This window comes from Acartia tonsa, chromosome 5 (assembly GCF_053477335.1).
Source record: "Acartia tonsa isolate MP-2025a chromosome 5, ASM5347733v1, whole genome shotgun sequence".
NCBI lineage: Eukaryota > Metazoa > Arthropoda > Copepoda > Calanoida > Acartiidae > Acartia > Acartia tonsa.
In genome coordinates, this window is record NC_137264.1 from 49,392,898 (window position 1) to 49,409,112 (window position 16,215).

The 16,215-nt window shown below is 31.8% G+C and overlaps 1 protein-coding gene across 1 annotated transcript in view; it reads right to left on the minus strand.

Moving 5' to 3' along the window:
- The window catches only part of LOC145320186 (uncharacterized), a 60,133-nt gene that overhangs the window by 11,805 nt on the left and 32,113 nt on the right, over positions 1 to 16,215 (minus strand). The window contains exons 4-5 of the mRNA XM_080162626.1: positions 7,036 to 7,238; positions 1,397 to 1,484 (exon numbers count right to left, since the gene is read on the minus strand). Coding sequence (XP_080018752.1) covers positions 1,397 to 1,484; positions 7,036 to 7,238 — 291 coding nt within the window. The remainder of the gene's footprint in view (positions 1 to 1,396; positions 1,485 to 7,035; positions 7,239 to 16,215) is intronic.

Below are 16,215 nucleotides of genomic sequence, written 5' to 3' on the forward strand. Positions count from 1 at the left end.
AATATAAAATGATAATATAGGTTAGAAGAACCTTCTGAATTCTTTTAAGATAATGTAATGCATTTAAATTTCTTTTTTTTTTTGTGCATTTGATTCAGATTCAATTTGACTTTACATTTAATTTACTTAGAAAATTACATGAGTTAAAGCTTATTTTATAGACAATACCAATATTTTAAAAAAATTTTCTATAGACGTCATTATATAAAGTTTCACTCGGCTATCTTTTAAATCAATTTATGAATCATCAATTTTGAAAGTGGCTAGGTCATGCTTTTCAAGTGGTATTAGTTACAAAAGGGTATCAAGTTCAATTTTAGTAATAAAGCTATTCCACAATACATCCATTCCCTTACATTATGATCTTATATCTAATGTAAAGGAGCAAAAAAATTGATGTGTATTAGTGTAATGATGATGAAGCTTAAAAAAATATAAAATCAATTGATTATCTAACTATTTTTTTATGTTTAAGCTTTGACACTAATGAATGTTGTCAACCTTGTTATTATTTCAAATAGTACAAACTATATTGTTAATCTTGTTAACCTATGATTTAAATTTAAGAAGATCAAACATGAGAAATTTGCATTTCTTTACTTAACGCTCTATGCAAAAACCTGTAGCATTTTTTCAAATTTATTAAATTACTGATTGAAACTCTTTAGCAAATTGCTCAAAGAAGGGGCCTCGGTAAAACAAACAAACAATTGTTCATGGAAATTGAAGAGAAAGAGAAAGAAAGGGTTTATAAAGAGAGAAGAAAACGAAATGAGAGACAAAAAGTTTTTTTTGTTTAGATGTATATTTTAATATTTGCTATTACTTCAAAATTCTTTTGAAGAGTTCAAGTTGTTGATTTTTGTTTTTAAGCAAATTTTGTAATTAAATAATTTGTTTATTTACAGCATTAATTTTTTACTAGCTAAGCTAAGCTATAATTCGTCCATCCATCAACAGATCTATAGTAGATGCATATAAAGATAACTACCTGCCACCATTCCCAAGGGCCTTTTTCGTCTGCTAGCTAATTGTTTTTGCTACTTAACTGTGTTAATATTTCCAACAAAGACCCAATTGAGAGTCGGCACAAGGTCCTTGGGAAACGGAACATACAGTTATTTACCCCTTCCCTTTCAATTTTTTCATCAGTGAATTTCTCCGCCGCTTTTAAAGACGACTGGAATTTGAATTTGAAGATTCCTATAACAATAAACATTCATTACAGAATATACCTAGTCCGCCGGTCTGTCGGTCTTGTTTTTTTATTATTTTTTATGCCAATGAATATCTGCTCCTTTTACTATTTTTTGTGCTTCGCTACTTATGTATGTTGTCATCCTTGTGTACTGTAACTAAATACATTATGGTAAGAAATAAATCGAAGACGACATTCCTAGGACGCAGACAAAGATGAAGAATCCGCCCAGGACAGTTGCTGTTGTTACTCCCTCTATGGGATCATAGTTCTTGTAAAACTCCTCCTGAAAATATTTTAGTAAGTATTAGTAATAGGAGATATGTGTGTGTGTGTCTGTAGCAAAAGAACTATCTAACCACTGATCCGTTAGGGGTCTCCTTTATTATAAGCTTTTTATAGACCCAAGAAATGTGGAGATACCTCATCTTGCTAATAGAAATTAAAATGCCAACTACTCCCACCATCAAGAGTCTCTAGAGGCCTCTAGGGGCGTAGAGATTAGTTAACTATAGGAACAGTAGAAAAGCTTTTTTTTCTTTAATAATTGTAGATTATATGTGTGAGATTTGATCAATTTCCTGTTTGGTTAACCACAAAAACAGTTTAGATTTAAAAATTTAAGCATACAAAATAAAAATTATTTGTACACTTTCAAATTGTTCTTAATATTTTAAAATCATACTCAGGCCTTTGTTTCATAAAACTGTGTGAAAATTAAAATACAAACTTAATAATCTTAGTAGAAGTGTTAAATGATCAAAGACACAGTACAAGTTTGTCCATAAGTGGCACCTTTATAATAGTTTTTAGAATCAAAAAGAACATAAAACGGTCAGGAGGTTGAAACCATTTTTATTAAAGCATGAATATAATCTATCTATTATTGTTATTATGTTAATTTAAATAAGGAATCGATGTTTATAAATATGCTGATTTGTAATCATGAAAGTACCATTCTAGTTTCGTCTATATTGAAAGTGGAATGGTGCATTACAAAATTCGGTACTACGTCAAACCCTAGATACGCCAAACAGTAGATGCGACAAACGCTAGACAGACAAACAGTAGATGCGTCAAACGCTAGACAGACAAACGATAGATACGTCAAACACTAGACTACGACAAACAGTAGAATTTGCCATTTCGCGACAAACAGTAGAATTTGTAAAGTGCGACAAACACTAGAAGCGACATACGCTAGAATATAAACTTATAAAATATTTATAAATTTTTTCGTTCATTAATACTAAATTTATATTTCTATTATTGCAGGGATCTAACTGGATAAAATAATTGCCGTAAAAATCTATGTACATCCCCTATAACAAAAAATAAGTGGTTGAAACGTTTGAACACTCAACTTATTAAACCAACCAATCATAATTCATTTGTTTAGCCAACGATTAAGAAAACATTCTTATAAAACTTTGGGGACTAGTGTACTAAACAGCCCATTGTCCCATCTTGCTCTGCTATCATTGTCCCTTCCCTGCAGAAAATGTGATATAGCAATGAAAAGGTTATTTTGCAATACAGTTAAAACTAAACCAGCATGTGTTATTTTTTTGTATTTATAGTCATTAACAGTTACAAGATACATCAAAGAAGGTTTATTAAATTAAGTCTAATATAATTAAAGAGATAAAGAATTTTAGTAATTTAAATATAATTATTTTAAATGACATGTATGTATAAAGTTTTTTTTACAGTTGCTTTGTTTAAACATCAAAGGGATATATAAATGGGCGGAGTAATAAAGACTTAGGATGAGCATTATTTTATGAGCATTAATTATTTGACCATTTATGACTTCGCCTTACAAACAACACTTTTTCAACAGCGCAGCTATATAGTAGTAAGTGTATGTATGTATATCTATAATTCTGACAATCCGTTGCTTGACTGAAACGTTTTACAGAAATCTATTTTACCTAGGCCGTGGGTTAAATCAAATAAATCTAATGAATATAAAATAATTTCAATTGTAATGAAATTTTTCTTTTTAGATTCATACTAACAATACTTGTTTATTACAAGAGAAAAAACATCTTATTTTTTATAACATTGTCCTTGTCTTTGAATCAGTACAGCGATTCATCTGGGGACGGGGTCATTTTGGGGAAAAATAGGGGAATGCAGGCAATACTAATTCAAATTTAAATGGAGGTGTTGTCACCCCTCTACAAACCCCTACCACAGGCATTACTTTAAATAATAATCACCTTAAAATTTTAGTCAGTAATAGGCAATATAATTTAAATTCCACAAAATTAGTTAAAAACCTTCTGGACCTATATGAAGCTTCACTTTAAAGAAGAGCCATATCAATTTAGCGGATAGTGAGATCCTTTGCTACATACAAAAAAGATCATTTCATTTTCTTTTTAAGTTTTAAAAAGAAAAAAAATACTTTTTTTTGTGGGGGGGGGGGTAGATACCCTCCACAAAATTAGTTAAAAACCTTCCCTGGACACATATGAAGCTTCACTGTAAATGAGAACCATATCGGTTTAGCGGTTAGTGAGATCCATCGCTACAGACAAAAAAGCGTATTACTTTACATAATAGGATTAATTCTAGCGTTTGTCGTATCTATTGTTTGTCGCCTTTAGAAAAGATCTAGTGTTTGTCATATTCTAGCGTTTGTCGCATTCTAGTGTTTGTCGTATCTAGCGTATGTCGTGTCTAGGGTTTGTCTGTCTACTGTTTGTCTGTCTAGCGTTTGTCGCATCTAGTGTTTGACGTATCTAGGGTTTGACGTAGTACCCAAAATTCATATCTGTAAAGATGATATTATTATGAAGAGAGGGGCAAATGGAATCATACATTATGAAAAAAGGTCATTAAAAAGGGAGGGAGTTAGTTATCTTTATACACATCTATACAATAGAACAGATGTTGAAAGGTCCTTAGACAGAAGGACAATTACCTATTGTGGAGAATCTACACAACGAAAAATGAAAGTGTTTAAATTGTTACTTTACAGTATACTAGCGGCTTCGCCCCTAGCCTCTAGGGGCTTCGCCCTATATAGTTTTGGGAAGTCAACCCTCCTTAATAGAAATATTCAAAAAAATATTCTTTGTTTAATTACTCTGTGATAAAATTAAACCCAGGTTGTGCGCTTTATGCAGAAAAATTTTAATTTGTACAAATTAAACCCAGGTTGTTTGCCGTATACAAAAAAATTTCAATTCGTAAAAATTAGACCTAGGTTGTTCGCATACACAAAAATTAAAATTAAAAAAAATTTATTTTGATTTTTTTTTTGGGGGGGGGGATTCATGGGGGCTTTGCCCCATGTTGCAGTGGGGTTCCCCCACCCCAATTACTGGTTTTTGTTTAAAAAAATAAAAAAAAAATAAAAAAATTTGGAAGTGGGGATTTTTTTATTTTTGGGGGGGGTTGGAGTGTCCCACCTCCCAAGAAAATAGCTTAAAATCACCAGAGGACCAGTAGGTATATTCCCAGAAGGGTAGAGCCCAATTTGATCAGCAGTTACTGAGATTTTACAAAAAATGTAAAAAAAAAAAATTTTGGGGGTTGGATTTTTTTTATTTTTGGGGGGGTTGGGGTGTCCCACCCCTTAAGAAAATAGCCTAAAACCACCACAGGACCAGTAGGTATATTCCCTGAAGAGTAGAATCCGATCGGTTCAGTGGTTACTGAGATCTTAAGGGACAGACAGACAGACGGACAGACAGACGGACAGACGGTCAGACGGACAGACATCAAGCTACTTTGTATTATAGATATACTGTAAAAATATTAATGTTTTTATTTAATTTTCCTTATTATAAAGAAAAGTTATATAAAAGAAGTACAAAAAGTGTATTTAATCAGGTATTTAATACAAAAAAAATAAGTTAATCTTTCTGACTTGAAATCAGTGGCGTGGAAAGAGATTCACCAGGTGGGTGGGAAAGCACATTCGGAAGTGTAAAAAAGAAGAAGGCAGGCCTTCCCATTTTCAATTTTAAGGAGGTGTGTTGCCACCCTTGTACAACCCCATACCGCACGCCGTTTTGATTTTACTGTAGTAAAAGCCCTTGCAATTTTATATTTTTGTTTTGTTTTCAAGATATCCTTATATGAAAGGAGGGAACAGGGTGTGTGCCTGTTCATCTCTAAGTATGTCTATGCCGAAGGATTTTCATAACCATTGAAAATATGGTTCTCCTTTACAATCTAGCTTAGGTCATATGAAGGTTTGTAACTATTTTGGGAGAAGGTACCAACAACCTTTTAAGAAAAAATATCGCTAGAAAAAATACTCCAATCACCAAAAAAGTTATTACCTTTTGAAGCTAAAATTGAAAATGAGGGCTTGGGCGTGACTTTATACCCTTCCACCTCAAGTGCCCTTATCGGCCTCTAGGGGTGTAGCCACTAGTATTTGTTGTATATCTTATTTATCATTCTATTTTCATCAACAGTGTCTTGTTATTGCTGCGCTACTTATGAATGAGCATAATTGTCCTTGTCTTTATTTGCAAATATGGTTTCTGTTTGTTTAGAGTGAAAAAACTGAGCATGCTAGTAGTATTTGTCAGGGATACAGGATTAGGACAACGGGGGATTAATAAGTCTTTCTCCAAATTAATATAGATATTAGTTAGTGCCTGCTGTAATACCTAATACATTGTTGATAAAAAAAATATTTAATGACTATTGTCCTTCTTCCCTGGGTATTTATTGACCCCCTTTATCCGCCCCTCTCCCCAAATCTCTAAAATAGAAAAATCCTCGAAACCAAAGCAAAGCTCAGAGCTAAGAGAAAACAGGTATGAAACAAATAATAGTTTCGTTATTAGAAGTAAAAGAATGTTCAATATAGTGCCAATGGTTTTTTGTATTTTAACTAATAGATGATTGGATTTTTATTGTTCTTAGATGACTTTTTTGGTCGTGAACACAGTAATAGTGTCTGACTGTTTATGACGTAACAAAAAAAATTAGCCAATGAGAGGCCACTATAAATTTTACCATTGGTCAACAATGGCCTCTCATTGGCTAGTCTTTTTTGTTACGTCATAATCAGTGAGACACTATTACTGTGTTCTTTGGTCGTTCTGTTTTTTTTTCAGTTGGTAAATTCGACCTCCTCAAAGAAAATTCATCCTTTACTATGTTTTATTCTCATAGCATTGTAGCAATGGATATATTAATTCTTGGATCTTACACCAGATAATGGTCTCCAATAAAGTTAAACACATAGCAGGCTAAAATAACGATATCACCCTTCTACCCCTTTTACTCCATCCCCTCCCTTCCTACTGTATGAACGAACTGACCATTAAACAAATTGCATATTAGCAACCTAAATTGACGAAAATTTTACCCCTGCCATAATATCCACGTATATTCTACATCCATTGGGGTAAGTTAGAATAGTCCTATATATCTAAGAACTTGTTTGTAAAGATAAAGTTATATTCTTATAGCCCTTAAAGACAAGCATACCGTTCTAGAGTCAAAGACCAGCACCTGTGAATTGTAGAGTAGCATTGTTGCTAAATAAATCCCGCATAAACAACTGTATGTATATTGTATAATATTGTTGAGTGGAGATATAAGGATAAGGCAATTGGAGATAAACAGATCTTTCCCCCGAAAAGTTGTAGCAACATTAAGGTACACAGAAATAAGACAATGGACGATAAAAAATCTCCCCCCTTTCCTTAAATTATGATTCAATTTAGTTGGATGATTATCCCTATGTATTTATTGTCCTCTTTTAACTTAACCCCTACGCAGAAACTAACTTTTAAAATTTACAGAAAAGATTAATTATGGGCCATTATCCTATCCCTTTATCTCTGAAGGGAGTGTACCTGATCTTTAGTCAGCTGTTCAGGCTTGTGTGTCTGGCCCCAGAAATAACTATCATCAACCATCGTTTCCGCCGGTGATAACGAGACCGCCGTTGATTCAGTTGTGCTTGAACCTTTGATGGTTGTGGGGACCGCGGCTGTTGTTGGGCTGGTGGCGGTTCGAACATTGCGCGGCTGCCGACTCGTCGTTGTTAGCGGTTCGTCTGAAATAATTAATTATTTAAACAAGGATGACAATGTCAATAAGAGGCGAAGCTAATAAGTTTAAAGTTCAGCTGATGGAATAGAAATGATGAGTAGATGGTCTTTGATGATGTTCATGGATATCTTTACACGAAATTAGAAACATTGCATCCTCAACTTAGCATCTGACAACTTTCATATTTTCCTAAACTAAACGAATATCCATCTTAAATAGAGACAGTCAAACAAAATTATGCAGTAGCTTCGCTACTAAAAAAGAACAAATGAGTTCTGATGGTACTCTTCTAAAAATCTCAATGCAAACCCCCACCCCATTCCCCACAATTTTGATAGAGAGAGTTAGTTTTAACAAAATATTAAAATAAAAATTTAAAAAATTCTAAAATTTGAGTTTGCAGTGTACATTATCCAATTGATTAAATGCAAAAGTACGGATTTATTTTTAATTCTCTTTGATGCTAAACTAATATTTATAATTTTGTTTATATTTTTCTAAGCAAAATTGTTTACGGTAGAAATTTGCCTTTGAGCGTTTACTCTTTCTTCATAATTTAAGAAACCGAAGATTTTTTATACATTATTTGTCCGTCCGTCCGTAACTGATAACTCACATAGCGATTCTAGAGCAAGAAACTTTAACTTTCAGCAATCAACAAACGAAAACTTCAGTCCTATGTAATTTTGGGTCCAGAATCATAATCTGTTAAAACTAAAATCCTATGTCTTCCTATTTGCAATAAAATCGCATTAAAATTGCAACAAATATTTGCGATACCTTATTTTCATCCTATAAGAAACAATAATCCATTTTGCTAAAACAAAAATTAAAGTTAACCATTTATTAAATACTTACATATCTTTAAATTTGCAAAAAAAAATATTTTTTTTGCAGAATAATGCCATTTTTGTCAGCGATATAAAAAGTCTCCTAAAAAATAGATTGTTAGAAAAAAAAGTAAATGTAAGGATTATAATATGTTTTTCTGAAGTCATTTAATAAATTTATACAGTAAAAACCAGAATTGTGCAACTTATTTGAATGAAAAGCCAAAAAACGTAATTTGCAAAAAAATTGCAACCCCTAAATCACATAGAAAAATAAACTTTTAACCAATCTAAAGTAATATGTTTTAAAAAACATTAAAAAATATTAATCTTTTATTAAATGAAGTTTTTTTGAAAAGTTCTAATTAAATAGAACAGGGCAAAATAATTTTTTCAAAATGTAAACAAACACTTAACTTTGAATATTTCTATAGTTTTTCTAAAACTTAAAAATCAAATTGTACTCAAAATCAATATTTTGTTTGTTAAATCTTCTTGTGGCGAGATTTTTAAATGTTACTTTTTCATACGTATTGAATAATCATAAAAAAAGAAAAAAAATTGCATTAAGCCGATTCAAATATATTAAATATTTCCTTATTAAGGCAGCAAAACAAAAAAAGGTGTAAAATAAATATAATTTATTTTTATTTTTTAAGCTGTCTAACTTTTAAAAAAAATTTATAACACGATTTTTGCAAAAATAGATAATTTTTTATTAAAAGGAAGTTTTGTTTACTTAATCAGCTGTTATCATAGAATATACAGTTTTCTTATGTTGGGCTAAGAATAGTAATTTCAAGGGATCGACAGCCGCACACAAGCCTCAAATTCCGCAGGTGTGGAAAATAAAGATTTTAATAAGGAGAATGGCTGTTAAGAAACATGTTTAGATATCCAGCTTAATTCTAAAGTTATAATATGACGATTTCACTGAGGCTTACCCGCAGCTTCTAAACCCTGTTAATTTCAATTAAAAACTATATTTATATTAACAAGATTAAGTTTAAAAATTGCATTAACATACTAGGATCATTAATTTAGATCGCACTCTCATTTCAATTGTGTGAAAAATGAAGTTATGCCCCCTGTTTCCTCCAAACAGTAATTATTTGGACGCCCCAAAAATAGACATTAAAAAACAAGAATGACAACATCCATAAAATCGAAGCTCTGAAACAGTTTAAAAACGAAGTTTAACACCTGTAGATTGTCAGAACTCATTAATCAATTTATAAAAGACGAAAAAATTGTAAGTAAATTTGTTAAAAACTGCTGAAATACAGGATAATATTTAAGGACATACATACATTTTTAGTAGGTGATTATAGAGATGCTTCACTTATGGAATTGTACTTTGTTGTCCTAGGAATCAGTATTCCAAAAATCAGATCAATCGGATAATAACATCACATACAAATTTGTTGTTAAAAAAGTAAAAAACGACATGTTTAAAATGGACATACAGACATTCTGGTATTGAATATAGTGTTGCTACGCTTTCTGAATTGTACCTTACTATGAAAGGAATCAACATATTAAGTTTCAAATTGATAGGACAACTTTAACATGCCATAATTAACGAAATGAGCTATCCGTTCCGGACGAACAGACTGACCAACCCTAATTATAGAAAAACTTGCTTTTAATAATGATAAAAAAGCTTCGCGCTTTGATATATACAAGCAGCTGCGCCCCTAGCATCTAGAAGCTCTATTCTAAAGGATAAATAAGGGCAGAAAATAGCCTTACACCATACCCAGACTTTATCTATAAAATAGAATAGCCTAAAACCACCTCAGGACCTATAGGAAGCTTCAATGTAAAGAAGAACCATATCTGGTCAGCGATTAGCAAGATCCTTCGCTACAGACAAAAAAAGCTTACTACTTTAAATAATACTAGCGGTTACGCCCCTAGAAGCCTCTAGGAGCACTTAATTTAGGAGGGGGAAAAGTCTACCTCATCCCATATTAAATTTGAGTTTCAAAAGAATAAAAAAATATTTTTGGGGGGGGAGTGGGGTGAAGACACCCTCTTCAAAAATAGTTTAAAACCTTCCCAGAACCTATAAGAAGCTTCACTGTAAAGGAGAACAATATCGGTTCAGCGGTTCGCGAGATCCTTCGGGACAGACAAAAAACGCTTACTACTTTATATAATAGGAAGATAATCACATTTTAATTCAATAAATTATGGCCTTTCAATTAGTGTTAAGAGGGGGGGGGGGGAGTTCTGACACTTTTGCGTAAACAGTGATTATAAGCTTTATCTTTAGAGTGAGAGGAGAGATTATTTCACAAAAAAATTTCCTTTTGGGATGTAGTTTTCCTATTTAAAAAAAAAATAATTTATTTGGCCTCCAGGTTTAGATACTGCTAGCCTCCAGGTTGATTTTAGACAGGTAAAAAAAATTCAAATTAGAAAAAAAATTATTTAACTTACTTTATGGATAGTATGAACTGATTTGAAAAAAAAATTTAAACCAGTTTCAGGTACTGCAGGGCTCCAGGTGGATCCTGGACAGATAAAAACTGAAAATTTTTAATTTTGAAGTCTGAATAAAACTTATTTAACAAAAGTTGATACTTTATGGGCAGTATGAACTAATTTAAAGAAAGTTTTTTAAATCAGGCTCCATGTACAGGTACTGCAAAACTGAAAATTTTCACTATTTAAGTTAAAAAAAAACTTTTTTAACAAAAGTTGCTACTTTATAGATGGTATGAACTAACTTGAAGAAAATTTTGAAATTAGGCTTAATGTTCAGGTACCGCAGGCCTCCAGGTGGGCCTGGACAGTTAAAAACTAAAATTTCTACTATTTAATTTACTGGCGGCTTTGCCCCTAGCCTCTAGGGGCTTTGCCCCAAGAAGTAATTTAAAAAAATGTAGTACATGGGGTGGATCATTATCTTCATCATTTGCATCATCAAAAAAAAAATTGAGGCACTGGCTCTAAATTTCAAAAAAAATGAGGGGGAATTTTTTTTTATTTTTGGGGGGGTTGGGGGTGTCCCACGCCAAAAGAAAATAACCTAAAACCACCACAGGACCTATACAGGTGTATACCCTGAAGAGAAGAATACGATCGGTTCAGTGGTTACCGAGATCTTAAGCTTATTAGGTAAACTAGCTAAAAAGTAGCAGGTTTTAAAATAAGGTTTGTTCTAACTTAAATAGTAAAAATTTTCAGTTTTTTACTGTCCAGGATCTACCTGGAGGCCTGCAGTAACTGAACATGGATCCTGATTACAAGATTTTCTTCAAGTTAGTTCATACCATCCATAAAGTAGCAACTTTTGTTAAAAAAGTTTTTTTCTAACTTAAATAGTGAAAATTTTCAGTTTTTAACTGTCCAGGGTCCACCTGGAGGCTTGCAGTACCTGTACATGGAGCCTGATTTAAAACTTTCTTCAAATTAGTTCATGCTGCCCATAAAGTAGCAACTTTTGTTAAATAAGTTTTATTCTGACTTTAAAAGTAAAAATTTTCAGTTTTTACCTGTCCAGGATCCACCTAGAGGCCTGCAGTACCTGAACCTGGAGCATGATTTCAAAATTTTCTTCAAATAAGTTCAAACTGCCCATAAAGTAGCAACTTTTGTTAAATAAGTTTTGTTCTGACTTGAACTTTTTTTACCTGTCCAGAATCCCAAAAGGAAACTTTTTTGTAAAATAATTTATCCCCTCACTCCAAAGACAAAGCCTATAATCACTGTTTACGTAAAAGTGTTAGAACTCCCCCCCCCCCTTTATAAAAATTTTAACATTTAACCTAGATAATTTTAACTATTCTTTCTGACTACTGCATCTGGGCCTTTTTTTCATTTGCAAATTGAATACATGTTTGCGGGAGATAATTTTAATTTCGTCTTGGTTACCGCAAAATAATGCGGCACTGCTATGACTGTAATAAAAAAAACTCCAATGCTGATTGCCTAATAACACTTTTTTTTATAAATGATTATATCTTATAAAATCAAATACGAACGCTATTACATTAAAAATCTTTTATAAATTACAACAAATTAATATTATTTTTTTTACCACTGGGAGTTATTTATGTGAATGTTATGAACATATTAGCAGACAATTATTTATTTCAAATTAACAAAGGTAAAATTTTCAGGGATATAAAAAATAGGTTTAGAATTTTTTTCATTTCGAAAGATAATCTAATTAATTGTCAATAATCGTATTTCAATTTAATATATTTTTGATAGGCAATATATTAATCCTAAAAATTGAAAGTCGTCTTAGTGATTTTAATGATAAGGATTTTAATTTTTTTTAAAAATTAAATATCTCTGAAGAAGGGGAAAGAAGGATTTAACTGTAAATGAAAACATGAAATATAGGCCTTAATTTTATCGCCACACTTTGCGGATTCTTGCGGAAAGGTGTGGATAGTATAATTCGCCTCTGCATCTATGTGAACTTTAATCATTCTATATGTTGCATTAATATTCTCTCAACTATAAGGTATAACATATAATATTAAAAGAATTGCAACTTTAAAATAATATAAACATGGTATGTATATTTAACATTATTTAAAGAAAGCGTACTTATTCATTCAGTGTCGAAAGCCGCCATTTTTTGAGCGGCTTTATTCTGGATGGGCTGCGAAAAAAAATAGTAATACTTCAGCTATGGCTTAAATTTTATGTAAACGAAGCTAAGCCGCTGCCGCACTTTTTAGCAGCTAATCTCCGGCTCCAGCAACACAAGGGTCGGCTCCAGATTGGCTCCGGCTCCAGGATCCGTAGCTGAATTATAACAGCGTAATAAAATAGGGATCTAAAGGGATAAAACAATGGCCGATAAATTGACGTACATCCCCAATGATGATACACAAAATCACCCCTTCTTTAGATTACAATTAGCGGTTGAAATGTTTGAATACTGAACTTAATTAATAAACCAATCAAAATTAACAAGAAAATGATATTATAAAACTTTGGGGACTAGTGTAATAAACAGCCTATTGTCCCCTCTCTCGGTGGTAATAATATCTTTGTTAGTATCTATGGAGACCCTGGAAGATATGTCAAATTTAAATAAACAACAACAACGTAGTTAATACTTGTTTATTTCAGGGAGAGAAAGGTCATTGGACATTTAAACAACCAACACACCTTTCTTTCCCTTAAATATTATATACAAGCTACCAAAAAAACTAGAATTTAAAACATATTTAAAACATATATATCCAGCTTTCTACGAATATAAAAATGTACAATCATAAGATTAAAACCAGTTTTTTTAGCCCACCTCGGGGCTAAAAAAACTCATAATTGTACATTCTATATCCGCGGAAAGCCGTTTACAATACGATGCGAGAAATAACTATTTTCGGATAAAGATTAATCTATTGTATAATCCCCATTTCCCTGTGAGTAATCTAAGAATAGTTTTCAGTTTGAAAGTTGTTGTGACTCTATTTATTATAATTTTCTCTCTGGGTTTACGTTCATTTCAAGTCAGGGATAAGGGGATGGGAGTAAGGATGATAAAAATATCTCCCTTCCAATTCTTCTACTTCTACCTTAGAAATATTGCAAATACCGGTTCCGGATTAATTTTATCGTCAATGGACTCCCCTCCCTGTTTGAAATAATTAGAATATGCACCGAGAATCTAAATTTAGACTGCAAATAAATAAAATGTTTGCGTTTTAGCAGGCATGAAGGAATAGGGTAAAAGAAGACATGTTTGACTATTCAGATTTTAGAAAACTCTTGGACAAATTAGGCTAACTAGAACAGTTTAAGGATTTTTTTTAGTATGGGTTTGGATCATAGTATTTTCAAAATAATTTTGAATTTGGTTATATTTTCACTTTGGAATAATCCAGGGTTCGGCAGCCACTAATAAGACTTAAAAATGTAACTGAATTAGACTGATGGCCATACAAGAAAGAAATCCAAAGGATTAGACATCCAGCGATTTTTTTCAGTAAGGAAAGGACATTTGACTGTGAATTTTACTGACATCCAAAATTTATTAACACTCTTTATCATTCGTTGGCTAAAAAAAACTTTTGGGAACTTTTATTTAATCTTGATTGGTCGTCAAAACTTCCTTTTTGTCCATACTATGTCAGAAATGCTATATAAAGTCGTTGAAATCTACTTAATTTTTTTATTTATCTATTTTTTCCTGCATTTTTTGGTAAGTATTACAACCAAGTACAAGGCAAAAAAATGTGCAAAATAAATTATTAACTTTTTGCACGACTTTACACTGACGTTTGTAATCATGCAGCTTCTCGGTGACTATTAACTATAACTATCTTTATCATCTAAATTTCTAAAAGTAATTCAATATCCTGTACGTGCTATTTATTATAATTTTTGTAAGATAATAGATTAGTTCGAGTAATTTAATATGAAAGTAATACGATGTTTGTCTGTATGCGGGATCAGCTAAATTGATATGATTCTCCTTTACAATGGAGCTCCTCATAGGTCCAGGGAAATTCTATAAATATTTTTTGAGAAATCGCTTTTAAATTTTAAAACCCTTCAAAGTTTATTGACATTACCCTAAATTAGCAGCGCAACAAAAATTGGTGTAACTCATCCCCGCACGAAAAGTAATAGTTTAACTTAGATTTATGGACTAATTTCAATATTAAAGCAATATAAATCAAGTTAAACCTTCTGCAGACTTCTCAATCACAAAGCTTCAAATTTAACAAGAAAAGAATACAGAAGAATACAAAAAATTTAGATAGTTTTTGTGAAGAAAAGAATAATGATGTAATTGCAGTTTACTGCCGGTCAGTCGTTTGGACGGACGTACAGCCATATCCTTGTAGAGTAGCTCTGATACCAATTTTTTTATAGTGAACATAGTCTTTTATTAACTTTGTCTGTCTGTCCGGCAGTCATTCAGTCCGTAACGCCTTGTGGGAAATCTGAGTTTCTAAGCAGCAATTTAAGATAAACGGCTAAAGTTCTTTTGTGTAAAGATTCCCTTAAATATTGAGCATTCAGTAAGTCTGTCCGTAATTCACCAATGCTACAAAAATAAAATACATATATGAAAAATTTCGTGATTTTTGTCTATATGACTGTATTCTTAATTTATAACCACTGCTTGAATAACTTAGTTTGTAATTAAATCTTTGATTTTGTATGTGCTTCGCTACTTATGGATAAAGTTCCACTTTTAAAAATTTATTAATTATGATGGATACTAAGAGATCATTGAAATGATTATTTAAAGCTTGAAAAGTATTTATTGGCCTTAATTAAATCCTGTAATGTTTCATTTATAAAAACAATTCGTTAGTTTGCTATGCGTCACTACTTATGCACGTGATTGTACTTGTTATTTAAGTATTTATCTTTTTTTTTTGGTTAGTGTATGAAGGTTTATTTTGTAATTTAATCAAATGTACACATAACACAAATAGTTCCTATATTAATATATATTTGTTTCTCTTTACATAACATTTTATATCATTCTAGCAAGTGGCTTTGCCCGTAGACTTCTAGTCGATGGCTTCCTCATAAAAAGTCTAAAATATGTTTTTTTTAAACTAAAAATACGAACAAATATTTCCCACCTTTATTTATACTAATACACAATCTATGGGACTGTCCAATCTACATAAGACTTATAGAGAAGATTTGCCTCTAAAAAGTAATAATTAGAAGATTTAAAATTTGTATTAAAAGATTATTCGGTTTAATTATTCCAAGCGCTGTAAAGCAATTACAATGTTAGAAAGAGTTATAAAATTAGATTGAATGCTGTTAACTGCTTTGCCAAGGTCAAATTGTTGTTACATTTCACACAAAATGAATTGTTTAGTTTTTAAATACGGTTATTATTATTACAGTTTAGTAAAGGTTCGTATCAGGTTTCTGCTTAGGTTTCTTTTTTTTATCAAATACATCAGAAACTATAAAGCTTTAGTGCTTCAATAATCTATGTTAGGGGATTACTAGTTTACACTTACACATCTTAAAGCTGTCAAACATTTATATAAGCCTTTTTGGGCCACCCCTATCTTACACCAAAGACTTCATATTATTTAGTTAAGGGGCGCCGTGGCTCAGTGGTAACACACTGAGCTACGGTGGTGAGAGTTCCGTGTGTTGACTTGAATTTCTCATTCGCAATAATAATCACACAAC